This window comes from Arachis ipaensis, chromosome B3 (genome assembly GCF_059453495.1).
Source record: "Arachis ipaensis isolate K30076 ecotype BB chromosome B3, ASM5945349v1, whole genome shotgun sequence".
Taxonomy (NCBI): domain Eukaryota; kingdom Viridiplantae; phylum Streptophyta; class Magnoliopsida; order Fabales; family Fabaceae; genus Arachis; species Arachis ipaensis.
The window spans coordinates 7,047,025-7,063,948 of record NC_142438.1 but is presented as its reverse complement, the minus strand read 5'-3'; the positions used below and the strand labels follow the sequence as shown (position 1 = coordinate 7,063,948).

General features: G+C 26.6%; 2 protein-coding genes across 3 annotated transcripts; one reads left to right on the top strand and one right to left on the bottom strand.

Moving 5' to 3' along the window:
- Window positions 1-2,615: 2,615 nt before the first annotated feature.
- Window positions 2,616-3,642, bottom strand: LOC107634084 (uncharacterized). The gene is made up of 2 exons (XM_016337664.3): window positions 3,517-3,642; window positions 2,616-3,043 (listed from the first exon to the last, which is right to left on the bottom strand). Exons 1-2 carry the CDS (start codon window positions 3,559-3,561, stop codon window positions 2,747-2,749), a joined length of 342 nt encoding a protein of 113 aa, XP_016193150.2. The 5' UTR covers window positions 3,562-3,642; the 3' UTR covers window positions 2,616-2,746.
- A 9,560-nt stretch (window positions 3,643-13,202) lies between these two features.
- CLPP6 (CLP protease proteolytic subunit 6) lies at window positions 13,203-16,018 on the top strand. Of its 2 annotated transcripts, none has more exons than XM_016331539.3 (9): window positions 13,203-13,341; window positions 13,452-13,510; window positions 13,905-13,974; window positions 14,312-14,513; window positions 14,606-14,671; window positions 14,798-14,938; window positions 15,049-15,102; window positions 15,477-15,569; window positions 15,853-16,018. In XM_016331539.3, the coding sequence occupies exons 1-9, from the start codon at window positions 13,250-13,252 to the stop codon at window positions 15,898-15,900; spliced, it is 825 nt and encodes a 274-aa protein (XP_016187025.1). In that variant the 5' UTR covers window positions 13,203-13,249; the 3' UTR covers window positions 15,901-16,018. The 2 variants fall into 2 exon arrangements, with proteins under 2 accessions (XP_016187025.1, XP_088365983.1); XM_088509857.1 differs by having other exon boundaries at window positions 13,227-13,341; window positions 13,449-13,510.
- The last annotated feature ends 906 nt before the right edge of the window (window positions 16,019-16,924 follow it).

Below are 16,924 nucleotides of genomic sequence, written 5' to 3'. Positions count from 1 at the left end.
GACAACTCAAGCCATCATACACATTAAAGCACAAAAAATTCGTGTGTTCTTGGAGAAGGATCAAAGAATTCTTTTATCTACTCCAAAATGATCGTATACCATTTAAAATATATGCGAGTTGCAAATTTTATATTCTTATACAGATAGAAATGATACAATAGATTAATTATTTAAAATTTAATTTAAACACAATACTATATATATTAAAATAAAATATATATGAAGATTTATTTCATTTGTTAAATACATATGCAATTAGACTTAATTATTACACAATAATGATAATTGAGAGTAATTTACATTTTAATTTCTTGAGGTACCGAAATAATTAAAAAATAAATAGATAGTCTATGTTTTTAACGGCCAAGTATACAGTGTACCCACCACCAACCTTTGGTACAAGGGAAAAAAATGGTCTATTTGTCAATGATTGATATCATACTTATCTTTAATATCATGTATTTCATCCATCCTTAATTAGTAAATGGACAAAAAAGACAGTCAGACAAATAATATACATGTAGAAAATAATGCAGGAGTAGCATAATTGGTGTTTTCTTATTAGTGCATGAAAATAAAAAGAAAAATAAATCTCTTAATTTTTTTTGTCTTTTAAGTTTTTTTTTTTAAAGTGTGATTTCGTATTACTATATATATTTTTTTAAAGGAGTTTAAGAGATAACATATAAAAAAAATGTTAAATAATAAAACATCATACTTTATAAAAAAAATTAGACAAAAATTGAAAGGATCTATCAACTAATTTTTTATGTAAGTTAAGTCCATTTAATTTTTTATATGGTATCAAAGTTTGGTTAAAAAATTATTATGGACCACTCTTACACCACACAAAAATTTAAGTCATCCTCAAATTTGGGACTTCAAATATTTGTGCTTGTTTGGACGGTATTAATTAAATTGATAAAAAATATATTTTTTATTTTTTAGTGTGTTTGATAAATTTTTAATAATAAAAATAAAAGTATGTACTAAAAAAATAAAAAATATCTTTTATTACATAATAAATAAACAAAAAATATTTTTATATTATTAAACTTAAACATAATTGATAAATAAAAATATTTTTGATATAAAATATCTAAACATAAAATTATTTTATTTTTTTATAAATTTTTTTAAAAAAATAACAAAAAATATTTTTTTAGAAGTTCCAAACAAATCCTTTATCTAATCTTAAGCGAGAAAAAATGTATCAAATCTAATATTGTTTAAAATTAAAAGTCTAATCATTTTTATAAATATAAAATAATTTTTATCGGTTAAACTAATTTTTGAAGTAAATTAAACTTACTTAATTTCTTATAATATATATTGGTCATTTGTCAAATGTCATCATCCGAATAAACTAGGATATCAATTGGGATAGGTTCATGTTCTCGTGAAAGTTGTGGCAGTTTTATATCTCCGTATTGCAAGTCCTAATTGGGGTTTTATTTATTATTCTTTAATGTTATTTAAATATCTAGAAGAATATCAAGAACAAAGGAATTTACATTATTTAAATGTTAGATATATAACTACTATCATCATATGCTTTTATTTATTAGTTTAAACAAACTATAATTATTTGGCTAATGAGTTATAACTCAAATGGCATAGTCTTCCCATACTCAATTAAGAGGTTGCGAGTTCGAGTTTTCTATCTTTGGTAAAAAAAAAAAAAACTATAATCATTTGAATATTTAAGTAAGGATCACACTAAAGTTTTAAAATAATAGAATAAATATTAACACATAATATAATAATATAAATGTTCAAAAATATATTTATTTTCTCTTTTAGGCTAATAATAGTTAGAGAAAGATTGTTGGTTATGAGATTGGGCATACCACCAATTATATTGAGCTTAATTTCATAGAGAACTTAGAAACTTTTAAAGAACAATATATATGTTGATGATGTAACTATGTATAAATAGAATCAGATACATAAATAATTATATTTTAAGTTTTTAACACACTTATGAACATTTTTTTTTATTTATATAAATTTTTTATAAGTTTTAATTTTTATTTACTTTATGCTAATTTTTTTTTTTAATTTGGGATAAAAGAATACTAAACTGTAAATTTTTAAATTATACAAACTTTAATATTATATTATGATTTCTTTTTAAAAAAATTAAATTAATATAATAATTATATCTATAACAATAACTTCTTGAACCTTTCCTAAGGAATTATGCAAAATAAAACAAAACTGACTATAAATATAATCCAACAATACGTATAATCTCATAGAGGAAAAAAGATAATAGATATAATCAAGAGCAATAACCCTGACACATATGATATATGTCTATTGATTACATAAAAATAGATACATAGAAAAACTTTTAACTATATCATCAGTGCACTGGTATTTTATTTAATAATTTTTAATCGCTGATCTTAATTATAAAAATATATATAACATATATAATTAAGATTAACGGTTAAAATTTATTAAAATACTGGTGTATCAATATACTTAAAAGTTTTTTTATAAAATAAACAAAAGGATTCAATACCACAGCAGAGAAGATGCTTATTAGTAGAAATTAACATCATATCATCAGTAATCAGCTCTATCTAGTATCTCCTGCAAAAATATAATAATAATAATATACCATATAATTAAACTGATTAATTGATTACTTTCCCAATACAACAATAATATGATAATCTCTAGAGATATATATATTCTGTGTATCATACCCCTCTAATAATAATATTAATAATTATTTTTATTCATTTAATTTCTGTTTCTTGAAACTCTCTGGCTCCTCCAAGTTGTTGTTGAGAAAAGGGTTTTTGTGGTTGTGCTTTTGCTTCTGCTTGTGGGAGTGATATAATATGACATTAGGCTTTATATCAAAGTCCCTAATGAAATTATCCTTGGTTCTTGATGAATCTGATGATGATATTTGTGGATCCTCAACAACAAGAATCTCTTTGATTGCTTCAGGCATGCTTTGCCCTTTTATCATCTTCTTCCAATATTCTCCCACCAACTCTTTCCTTCCATAGCTCAGGTTAGCACCCTATTTTAATTAATTCACACAAAAATATATATAGTCATCAACAACATAACAATAATGATAATAAAAATTATTTGTTGAGTTATTAAGAAGATTGTATAGAATAATAATTCATATATATGCTTTTATATAATAGTTTAGTTTTTTACAGCGAGACAGTTTTCTAATATGATGTTATAGTTTTTTCGTCTGTAAATTCTAAAATTTTATTAAGTTTTGACCAATTTTTTTAAATAAAAATATTGTTTAAGTACAATATTAAATAAATTTATGCATTTTTACATTTTAAATTAAAAAAAAAATAGAGACTGATATATAAAAATACTTATAAGATATAAATAGACTACTATTATGTTTATGAAAGAGTTATTTCATGAAAAAGAAAAAAAGAAAAAGCTGCTTGGGAAAAAGATGAAAGGAACTTGAATATATATGATGATAGAGTAGATATGGTTATTGATGAGGAGAATACTTACCAAGAGAAGAGAGAAGACTATGAAGAAAGCAAAGAAGGGCTTCATTTTGTTTTGAGATTAGATGTGAAATCCTTGTTAGATTATTTGTCAGTGTATTTGAAGGCTAGCTAGGATACTCACCCTCTGACTATTTATTTTTATATAGGCCTCAATTATATATATAGACATACATGTGTATGATGCATGTGTGGGGATTGTGGAATATTACAATCCAAACAAAAATATCAGTAATACTAAACAGATAAAAAAATAATAATTTAAATTTATTTTATTTAATATTTATTAATTATTATTATTATAATTAGTAAATATTAAATAAAATTAATTTTATTGTTTTAGTTGATTTTTTTAAATATTATTACCAAAATATATTAATTATGTTCGTTTTGTGTATATCAAAATTAATTACTAATATAAAATATATATTAAAAATAAATTAAATCATATATATTTATATATACACAAATATATTAATAGTTAGTTTTGGTAACTGATTGTAATATACGAATAATAAAGAGTGGTTAATATTTTAAACACGAGGACTATAGTAATGTCTTTCAACTTTAATTTATTTGCACCACGTAGATTCCTTGCTTTGTGTATCCAAAGTTTCACTTTTTAGAGTCTCTTAGTGTAAATGGAGTTAATCTTTTGTATAATTAAATCTTTGTATGGATTTTTTATTTTATTTTAAATATGGTTTTTCTTTAGAATATAACTAATCATAATTTATTTTATTAATATAAAATAGTAAGTATGTTATCTTTACTTCTTATTTAAAAAGAATTGTAATAGTTTAGAATTTTGGTCTCTTTCACAAATCGAACATGATTCTTTTAAAATTATATTTTTTATAAATTATTTTTTAACTATTAAACTATATTTTTTGTGTTTAATATAAAAAAAGTAGCTTTTTTCTCTAACACCCTTCTTGCATGTGTTTTGCATAAATCATGGCACTTCATCTCCATTTCTATATTATAACTTCAGTAAATGCCAATCATTTCTACTTTAAGTTAATTAAACATACGAGTGATATCATATGTATACTTGCTTTATTAATTAAGCAAGGTGTTGGGGACAACCGTGGAGAGCTCTTGATCACCGGGGAGACTTCGGAAAAATTTCTTTTTGCTCCACGTTTGCATAAAAATATTTGATAATTAAAAAAAATTAATAAAAAATATTTAAAATTTATTTTATTTAATATTCATTAATTATTATAATAATTAATAAATATTAAATAAGACAAATTCTAACATTTTTTTTATTTACCTAATATCGAAAAATAAATTTGTCTCCTTCTGTCATCAAAACATACAAACCCCACAACCATGTACATAACTTCTAATAAGTAGCTAGCGTAGTGTTATATGAACATAATTATTATCATAATCCGATCGAGCAGATGCTGTTTAGTTGTTTATATTTATTTATTAATTATTTATTTATTAAGTAAATGTATAATACTGTACTGTAATGTTAATAAATTAAGTATAAAAATATGTATTTGACCTTTTGTAAAAAAATTATTATAAATAAATATAAATATATAATAACTAATTTAGTAGTTAGTCATTTTTTTTGTGTATTTGTAATATTTTTAAAAAAATTAATAATTGGGTTTGATCATTCATATATAATGTATATAGCAGTAATGAAAATAATTCAAGTCCACTAATGATTGTTTCAAATAAGTGATTGATTGTAGTGAAAATAATTGTGTTGCTAGCTAGAAAACTTTATCAACAACATTAGGAAATTTTTCGATTATTGAATTTGCACTTTAACTTAATAAGATAAGACTTTATCATTGTTATATTGAACTCATAATTTATTTTTCTCATGAACCTTTTTTATTGTTGTAAGGGAGAGAGATATATGCCTCGCACGCATAAATATTTTTACAAACTGTTAACGTGCTACACATTTTGTGTATGTATTTATTGTTTAATAATTTGATGTTTCAGAATAAAATATAATTAAAATACCAAGACAAAATAAAATAAAATAAGTTATATATTTCTACTTCACTAGTTTTGGCTGAAAAAAATTAAAAAAATAATTAAACAAATGTTATCTGAAACCAAAAATAATTTGTTTAAAATAAATCTATGTCTTCTAATAATACTAGCTAGCAGTGGCGGAACTTGAAATAAAATTTTTGGGGGGCCAGATAGAAAATAATTGTCAAAATACTTTTGATATGACCCCATTTAAGATAAGTTCGTCTAATCTCATCTCTCTGGTTTGGGTGATATTGCCAAATTTAAAGCCGTTTTTCAAGATCTCGTTCCAAAAAGTTAAGGTTAAAGTCATCAGAGGTAACTTTTTGAACTTTTGAAGGTTATATCTCACTTTTTTCGTGAATCATTAAAGTAAAAAAACTATCTACATGTGTTAATATTGTAAAAGTTATATGTTCTCCTTCTTAAATATTAGCCTTCCTCTTAAAAAATGTATCAATTCTTTGATTTTCATTATTATTTTATATAAAAATTTGAATATATATCCTGTAAAATATGTAAAGAAGAAGTTAGAAGGACAAATATTAAAATTTATAATATTTATTGAATTTTTTTTATCAATTTATACAAATACAATAATATTAATACTTATTGAATATTCTATTATATTTTATCATATAAAAAATTAAATTAAATAAATAGTAAAATATAAAATAATATTAAATTAAATAAATAAAAAATATCTAATTTTTTATATTTAACTTAAAGATAGAAAGAGTGTGGTTTATTGAACTTGTTAAATAGTTTAAGTCATAGTAAAATATTTAAGTCAATTGAATTATTTTTTATTTTTTAAAAAAATACTACTAAAAATTTTTTTATAAAAAATTTAGGGGGAAGACATGGTCTCCCTTGTTTGAACTAAGCTCCGCCACTGCTAGCTAGCTATATACTTTTGATATTATTTCCTTTTTTTTGTCTTGATATGATTATGAAACTAAAAAACTAAACAAGGAGTAAAGGATGTAATAAGGGTCGTCATGCTGACATAGTAGAAAACGCAAATTTAATTTGAATGTTGATTTATTAATGAAAGAGTTGACATACATACATACATAAAGCACATTATTGCCATGTTTATATATATATATATATATTCCTTTATTCTATATACAAAAAGTCCTATACGACTATAAGTTCATGACCACCGAACATCGCCAAAGCAGAATTCAAGCTTATCTTAGAAAATTTCAAATCAACCCATCTCATCACCACATTTCTCTTTTTAAAAAGGAGAAAATCTATTTCAACATCCAATGTAAATACTATGGTTAGAAAAGGAAAAATATTTCTTTGGGTAGGTTTTTTCCATGAAAATTTAAAATTTGAAATAAAAATGTTGAGAACCTTATTTTGTAGTTGACTTGATGAATATTAAACTCGAGTATTCATACATATAGCAACATGGCTTTTTATGCATTATTTAGATAACAATGTTTCATGTTCGGTTATTGAATTATATATATATTTTTATTAAGTATCAATCATACAATTTCGTTAGGAAACTAACACTAGTTTAGCTAACAACCAGTCAATAAGGATTTTTAAACTGTACTTTATATTAATAAATTATCATTAATTAGTGATTATTTAAATTTTATTTTTTAAAAGATATAAAATTAATAATTATTAATTATCTTTTTTTATTCTAATTCACTTTTTACTATTTATTATGCAAACTCTAATTTCTCTTTCCAAAAAAAAATTCAAAACTTAAAAAAAAACAAAAATAACAAAAATAAGATAAAAAATCATCCAAATTCTAAGAAAAAAAACATACAAAACATAAAAAAAAAATCATCCAAAATTAATAAAAAGAATCATTTAAAATTTAGGAAAAAATACATAAAAAATTAATTAAAAGAATCATTCAAAACCAAATAGGAGGAGAAGATGGAGAGTCGAGGGTGGCCAGCGACGATGTCTTGAACCGTGTTGCGTGGATGGTGGGGGGACTCGCAGTGGTGCGTTGCGAGGAGGAAGCCACAGAGGCAGCACATCGCGAGTAGAGAAGTCGCCATAGATCGGAGTAGTTAATCACGCATCGCGAATGAGGCCTAACGATTATTGCGTCACGACGGATGGAGAGCTGTATGGAGTGCAGATTCTGCATTGTCTAGCGCGACAGATGGAGGCTGCGATGGGGTTTGGTGGTGCAGATGCATCGGGATTATGATCCCGCGGCGGTGGAGGCGGCTATGTCCAACGAAAAAGAATAACAACGATACACGAGGAAAAGGCCACGCAGCGAGACGAAAATTAGTGGAGACGGCGGATTTGTAAATGGAAAAATTTGACTGTTTACAAGTAAATAAAAAGGGAATAAATTTTTTATAAATTGTTTTATTGTGTACTATAAATGTTATTAAGATAAATATATTTAAAATTGTTTTAAAATTTAAAATTTTAATTTTTTAATTTTTATTTATTTATAAAATTTAAATCATAATAAAATTGGCTTATGTTAGTTTATAAAGAGGTTAGTGAAAATATAACTAAACAATTAATATATTAAGAAAATAATTACGAATAAAGAATAAATGGTCAGTTCAAAACTGCTAGAAGATTTAATCAGAAGATCATGAGGGTCTACAACTCAATCAGATGGATAGAATTTATTACCAAAAGTAAGGATTGAATTCAGTGGGAGTAGCCGTAGTATGCGGGAATCAGTGGATGCATATATAACAAAAAAATTCCAAAAATGAAATAAAACCCCATAATATATAGAGAATGAAATGATGAGTAGTTATGCTCCAAAATGTTGTGTTGGCCTTTTTCTACTAAGTCAACTTAAATGTGCATCACTAAAACAACGACTGCGATGTTTTATAATACAAAGCAATTTAATCAAAATTCACTCGCAATTTTTATTTTCTTTTCCCCCAAAGGTTCATGCATTATAGCATGTAATCCCTACTACTTTATTTATTTGATTTGATTTGATATATAGTGTACTATATATTCTGTTGCTTTTTCCTATGTCCTTTGTGGGTTGGGTTGTGATCTATCTGGATTATTTTCCAAAGTCAACTTATATAGTTTCTTCATCATCAGTGTCTTTTTAGCATCTTATTTTATTTTATTTTTTTAAATAATGTTGTGTTCTACTATTTTTTTATTCATTTTTCCTTGTCAACAATGCGGTTGTATTTGACTATTATATTTATAAAAAGGCTTTCTAAGTTCATTATGAGTTTGTGACACCAAAAGTTGCGTCAGTCTAATTAAACAATGTTCAACTCATTAAAATATATATAAATGGGAGGGGATAATTAACTTTTGAAGGATCCCATTGGCCAAGTGCTAACTTTCCTTAATGTTGAAAAAAAATGTTTCTATACCAACCCATACCCCAACATATATATACTAATAATTTTTCTATTGAAAATTAAAATATGCTTTTCATCCTTCTTTAACTTTTACTTTATTAGAATATTAGATTAAAAAAATTTTTATTTTTGTATAGTATACTTATTGTTATTGTTGTGATCAGTTTAATAGGGGTCAGAAATTCATTTTGCGGACTACCAACCCGACGAGTTTTCAACTCGTATGGACCAAAATGATCCACATGCCACATTACTTCTTGAAAAAAATCTGGAGAGCTGGTAAAAGCTTTGAGGTAGATGAGTCTAAGTAAAAGGATTCATCCGAGTATAAAGTATAAAAGGGGAGTGTTCTATCCCTCTTCCAAAGTATGTCATCTTTATCCTAATTAGCCGTCTCGTCATACGGACACTTACTTTGGCATCGAAGTGTCCTTACAAGTGGCCTCGCCCACCGACTTACTGACGATTGTGACTGCACTCCTCCTCACAAAACTCGCGCTCAGGTCCAGATATCTCAGTTCCCGAGTTGCTTTCGACAAAACGTCCAACCGACTCCTAACCCCGACGAGCAACCGAACAATTATTATTATTATTATTATTATTATTATTATTATTTAATTGGATTAAATATTAATAGACATTTGATTTACCTTTATTTAAATGTATACAAATAGCTCATAAAATACTATATATACTATATTGGAGGGAATCAATAATGGCTTCTTGTTGGGTAGGTACAGCATTACCTGGCGAGGGTTTATAACTAAAATTAGGTCCATGGCATGGCATGTGATCTTCATATATGAAATTGTTAAATACTTCTAGAAAGCATGGTTTATATTAACTTATTCATTTGTAGAATTAAACTAATAATATATAGCTAGATATACTCGTGTAGTATCTAATAATATATATTTTGTGATAGATGTTTAATTATTTATAGAAAAATATTTTTGATTATTTATATATGGGTTGTGGGTTTAATTGTAAATGGAATCTATATATTATGTCTAACGATAAATAGATAGTGTATATTAATAACATACATGAGATATGTGATAATAATTATATTAAAATAAAAATATTTATATTGTTTGTACATATTTTATGTTAATTTTAAAAAATATTTATTAGAAATTATCTAAATATATAGGTTTTTTAAAACATAAAAGATAATTTATTTAATTTTATTTAAAAAATGACAATAATGATGACAAAAACGAACAATTAAAGAAAAAGTATAACGAATTAATTTGCATTATTATTTCCCCTTATAAATGATTCTTCACTTAACTTTTTCTAGTTAGGTGATTATTCTTCCTTTAATATTTTCAACTTGTAAATTAAAATTTAATTAGTTACCTATCTCCACATGATATTAGAACCTCTATATCATAAAAAAATGTACAATTATGTACGAAAAATGTTAAAAAGCCAATAAAATTTATTATTTAATAATATTTAAAAATATAAGTTAAAAATATATTATTAAACTACTATATATACTAAAAATATTAGATTAATGACTAAAAATATTAACTAAAAAAATAAATTTTACTATTATTTAAACTTTTTTTACCTATTGCAGAATTGTGAGAGGTTTTTATAATACTGTTTAAAATTCGTAATAAGCTTATTATACTTTAAGAAACATTTCAAGTGCACTAGTTGTTTTAACCGTTGATTTCAATTAATATATATAATATATATTTTTTATAATTCAGATCAACGGTTGAAATAATTGAAGCACCGATACTCCCGGTATACTTGAAATATTTCCTATACCTTATAAGCCATATAACATCATATCAAATATATATATATATATATATACAAAAGTTCCTTTGACTTGATTGGCACCAGATGTGACCCTAATAGTGCAGCCCATGGTATATGAATGACCAAATAATTGAACAATGTGATTGTCACTTTAATTGGTTTATAACATCTTATCTATATATCCATTTAATGATCTGGATTAAGCACAACCTTTAGTTTGATTTAGTAAAGAGTTTTTAGTAGTGGGTTGTTTTGGAAACATAGACTTTAGTAATAAGTGGTGGTACATTAGCTAAGCCTTGATTCAACAGTGTGAGCCAACACTTTGAGTTTCCCACTACATGGGTTGCACATAATAAGTCAAAGTTATTGATGGAGAGACACTATATTAGTCAACTCTCCTTTGAGGGAACTATATAATCATCAATAACTTTAAAAGGTAATATGATATGATCTGTGTTGCATGCCACCATTCATTTAGTCAAAAATAACCTGCCAAAAATGTGATAGGATCGGATAGGAATCATACCTTTTGCAAGCAAAGATTTTGTCCAACATATATATTCTTATTAATTAGAATTTATAAGTGTGCGTGTATATATATAATATTGTTAATTTGTTATTAGAATTCATAAGTGTATATATATATTTTTGTGTAGATTTATACTTATTAATTTATGTATTTTAATTATAATTAACCACAAAAATAATTAAATTTATCATAATAAAATAATCAAATGTATAATAGAGGAATAATTAAACTTATATATACTGTAATATAACAAAAAATATTTATAAGATGTTAAATATATATTTTATATATGACAGTTGATTGAAAACTAATTTTTTTATTATACGTAACCCGATTAATGTATAGATTTATTTTAATTTATTATTTAATTAATTAATGTTAGAAATATAATAATTAATATTGTCTTTTTCTATTAGCATAAATTTTTAGGATGAGTGGTTTCATGACATCGTATCAAAATGGTCTAGAATTCGATCTTTACTTAACCCCAAAAGTAAAAAAAATAGTATAAGACAAATAAAGAAGAAAATAAGACCAATACAAAAGATCAAACAAATTTAAAAAATTTTGGATGAGTGATTTTATGATAATCAATTTAATATGATATCAAAATTTATTTAATTTGATCATATTAAAATTAATTAATTGAATAATAAATTAAAATTACCTTTAAACAGTTAGAAAGTTTGTAATTCGTCTTGTTTGTATAGTTGATCTTCAGAACGATATCTACTAAAATATGGAGAGTTAGTTTTATTAGTTTCCATCTGGCTTTGTTTTATTTTAATTTTGAAGCCTCTTATACATTGTTAGGTGTGATATAACTTTAAACAAATAATTAAATTAATACATGTATTTGCAATTAGTTATAATTTCTGACGTTGTGACTAACACCATAGATATGAACATGTGTTACTACTGGCTAGAGTCTGATAGTGATCAATAATAACAAGCATCTAGAAAAGGATAAGGACAGATATATAGCCAATAAATAAGTAAAAATCAGAGGAAGGGATTAATACAAAAGATGGTGATTACGATAATAAGGCATGAGCATATTGTGTCAATAAAACTCAAGATTAGTAAATTATGAAGGGACTGAGACCATGACCATGAGGATAAAGATGATTTTTTTTTTATTAAATATGAATAGAATTTGCTTTTCACCCTGTAGATAATATGGAGAAGCATATCTGTTATCCATTTCATGTTTATTCTACAACACTTCATATTTATTAAGTAGTGTTAATTAACTATATTACGTGCAAAAAAAAGTACCAATAAGTCATATATTATATATAATATTTAATGAAATATAAAATATATATTAAAAATATATAAAAATACATGATAGTTATTTTTTAAAGTGAACAAAGAATTTTTTATACATAATAGATAAATTTTATTCTATAAAATCAACACTAATAAAGACTATTATACACTAGAAACTTCGCCCCTCTCGCTTTGTAATTTTGTATTATTAAGGCTTGTTTAGTTTATTTTTATTTTATGTTATTTTTGTTTTTGTAATTTTATTAAAAAAAAAAAACAAAATTTTAGTTACTTTTTTTTGTTGTTATTCGAATTGATTTTGGCAAAATTAAAAGATGAAAAAGATTGAAAATGAAAAATGTTTGTCCTCTAATATCTTTTGGTATTGAATCGGGCCAGGCTCAATTAATGGTTTTTATGTCAGAATATCATTTTGCAAAGTATGTTTTGGGTAAAAAATATTTGGGCTTATTGGGTCCGGTATATGATATTTCTTCAACAAAATGGACAAAAACAACAAAATGGACAAAAATTGGGTTAAAAGAGACTGGGTTCTAAAATAACAAGAACTAATTAATAAAAAACAAATAAAGAACAGGGACCAAAAATATCGTTTGTCAACAAAATGGACCAAAATTGGGTTAAAAGAGATTGAGCCCATAAAACAAGATATTTGGGCCAGAAGATCCAATGGTTTTGGACAATAAAACTGTGGGCCTCAGAGAAAATCAATAAAAAGGTTAGTATCCATTAAAATAGAACACTGATTTGGAGTTGCAAGGTTGTCAACAATGGTAGCTCCAGCTATATCAGTTCCTGCTACTGCAAGCTTCGCTATCGCTTCTCGCAGGGCAAATTCGTCTCACGTTATATTTTCTCAGAGGTTCATACTCATGTTTCCCAACCTAATTTCACGAAAGTTTCGTTTTTTATCCCCTTTTCCCTTTTTTTTTTTTTTGAAATCCTGAAACTTTTTGAGTTTTCATTTAGCAGAAACTCATGCTCGATTACTTGTTCCTTGCCAAGCCCATATGGCCAATCATCTAAAGTTGGTAAATTTCTTGTTTCGCCACTCTTTCTATGGCTTCAATTCGAAATTTGGTAGCTCTAGTGTTATTGGGAAGTTTTAAACTTGCTTTTGGTACAAAACTCTTTTATTTTTGGAGCTATGATAGGTAGCTGTGTTGCATAAGTTGAGATATTGAAGCAAAAGTTTTAGTTTGAAAACAAATAGTTATCGGAACATAAGAGTGTCATGTTATTGTAGTAATTGGGGTTCTTCATAAGCAATAAGTGTTTTTTTTTTTTTAACAATTTGCAGCATGAGTTAATATCTTGTGAGATGCATGTATTAGTGTTATGCATAGGGCATTGAATTGGGGATGCAAAATAGTTTGCATTTGCACAAGAAGGAATGTTGTGATGTATATAGTTTGTTTAATGCAGGGTTGTCAAGTGCAAGCAGCGGCTTACCCTTTAAACTTGATGAGAAAAATACCCATGATGCTAGTACAAGGTACAATTTTCTGTTGCCATTCTCTTTGTTACTTCTGTTTTATGTGGTTGTATGTTTGGAATGCTTAGGAATATGAAATACCTACTCTTGTCCATTTTACATTGTTTAAGGTTCAGTAGTCTCTGCATCTTTATTGGAAAACAACTCTATGCATATATAGGTAAATTAGGTTTCTAAATGAATGCAATTTGAAACAGCATTACTAAAGCGTTCAGCTGATTAACTGTGGCGTATAGTTATCTTGGGAAATAGGTAGTATCACCATAACTACATTGTACATATCCTTCTACTAGTTTTATATGCACCTTCATTTGTTGATATTCCAGTATCTTTATAGTTATGGTGCAATTGAAGCCAAGAAGGGGAATCCACCAATAACCCCAGCAGTTGTGACTCCTGGAGGACTACTTGATCTCTCAACTGTTTTGTTCAGAAATCGTATAATATTCATTGGACAGCCAGTAAATTCGCAAGTCGCTCAGAGAGTTATTTCACAGCTTGTGACTCTAGCCACCATTGATGAAAAAGCAGATATATTGGTTTGTCTATTATGTCTCGACATTGCCGTTTTAGGTTTTTCAAGTCATGAAGTGAAATTTATGTTGGGTTGTTGGGCTGCTTCTATTGACAGGTGTATATAAATTGCCCTGGCGGAAGCACATACTCAGTGTTGGCAATTTATGATTGCATGTCTTGGGTAAGATTCCAAACATTACATAAAAAGTCTATGCTATAAATCAGTTGAACCTTGCTCCATTTTCCTTACTTTGCTAGTTAATTTTATGTATTTTGCTGAAAGTGTGGTAAATTCTTTTGATATCAGATAAAGCCCAAAGTTGGTACCGTGTGTTTTGGTGTAGCGGCTAGTCAAGGAGCACTTCTCCTTGCCGGTGGAGAGAAGGGAATGCGTTATGCCATGCCAAATGCACGAATAATGATACATCAACCACAGGGTGGATGCGGGGTAAGAATCAAGATTATTATTCGTATTAAGCAAAATGGAAAAAAGATGACAAGTCATCAGACAGTAAATATCTGTCTTGCTGATTTATTGCTCAAAATCTGATTGTGTAGGGCCATGTCGAGGATGTGAGACGCCAAGTGAATGAAGCTGTTCAATCTCGCCATGTTAGTCTTTCTTCCCTTATAATCTATTCTTTTCTTGAAAAAAAAAAATTAAAAACTCTAGCATTGGCGGAAACAGGATATTTTGTGACAAAGAAGTTTGTTTTGGTCTTCTCAATTCATTTATATGTGCCTCTTCCGGAAGACCGATGACTAAAAACCTGCAATCTATTTCACTTCTTGTTCTTAATAAAGAATATCAAACACTCAAAATGGCAAAACCAATTCTCTTGCACCCAAACTCTCATTTGACACTTTTTCTTTGAGCTATACCCATGGCTGCTGTTAATTTGTTCTTTTAGTTCTTATGGTTTGTTTGACGATTCTCGGAATGCTAAACCTAAGTGCCTTCTCTCTTCTTTCCAATTTAATTACAGAAAATTGACAAGATGTATAGTGCTTTCACTGGACAGCCATTAGAGAAGGTGCAACAGTATACCGAGAGGGATCGTTTTCTGTCTGTTTCTGAGGTATTGTCAACTTCTCTTCATAATTGCGATGAATATTTGTATCGAATTCAGCCGAAATTCTCAGAAAATGTGCCAACTTTCCAATAAAAATAAAATTTCGGAATCTCTCGGCAAATGTTTTGATATAATCTGGGTTATCTGTTTAGGTTATACCATTGAAATATTTGGCTGGCTTACAATATGAACTTAATACATGCAAAAAACACCCATTATCAGTTGAATAAAAGTTGCTTCTACAATTTGTGGTATTCTAATTCTTCTTTTGTTGCCTTTCCAAATGCAGGCTTTGGAGTTTGGTCTAATTGATGGTGTCCTAGAAACAGAATATTAAATTCCAATTTACTTGCAGGTTATTTTTCTTTTCTACAGATTTGAAAATGTTATAATTTATGTCAAAACTTGTATTGTAGAATTTCATTAATTAATGATAATCTCTTAATGTTTGAGTATGCATTTTTCTTCCAATTATGCAGTCATTTGGAAACTGGCTTTCACATAATGGTTGATCTAGTTTTAATTTACCGAACTGACTTTGTAATAGTTTGGGTCATGATCCAGTCTGGGTTATAGAATTTTGTGAAGTATACGGATAAAAATAGAAAATATGATTCCATTTAGGCCCGGCTCGTTTAAGCCCGTGGGTTAAATGGGTTGGTCCATTTAAGTTTGCTTCATTTGCGCGCTATAATTTTTCAGCCCGAACCGTTTATGGCCAACTTGATGGGTTAAACGGACTCGCCTGTTTACTATTTTATTTAATTTTTTGAAAACTATTTCGACAAAAAAATATCACTTTTAGGTTAAGAACCTTAATTGAATTTTCGGGTTGGGTCTGGAGAAATATCGGCCAAATGTGCTATTTTCTTGGAAAAAATGTAAAAAAAATAAACGGGCTGTCTGTTTAGTTTGAAATTTAAGCGGACTTAATTTTAAAGGCAAAGTTTGCCCATTTAAATGGGTAAGTTGACCTGATGGGTTTGGTCTATTTTACCGACGCTAATGTTTACTAGCAAAGTATAAAGAAATAATATAATTTGGCATTACCTAACTAATAATTATTAATCATGCTAATTTTACATAAAAAAAAATCAGCTACTAATTAGTGTGTACATATATTAAAAAACCATTCTTTTATTTTTCTAATATTAAAAACAAAAAAACGTTGACAATCTTTTTTATTATCAAAAGAGAAAGGTATCCAAGTGTATATATATCATTTCTCATTATAAACTAACAGTCAGAAGTGTTGAGATATGTGGAGATTAATTACAATTATCTATATATGTCTATTACCTATTGTATCAACTTACTTATAATAAAGGAGTTAAGCTAATTTAATTATATCAATCTAATTA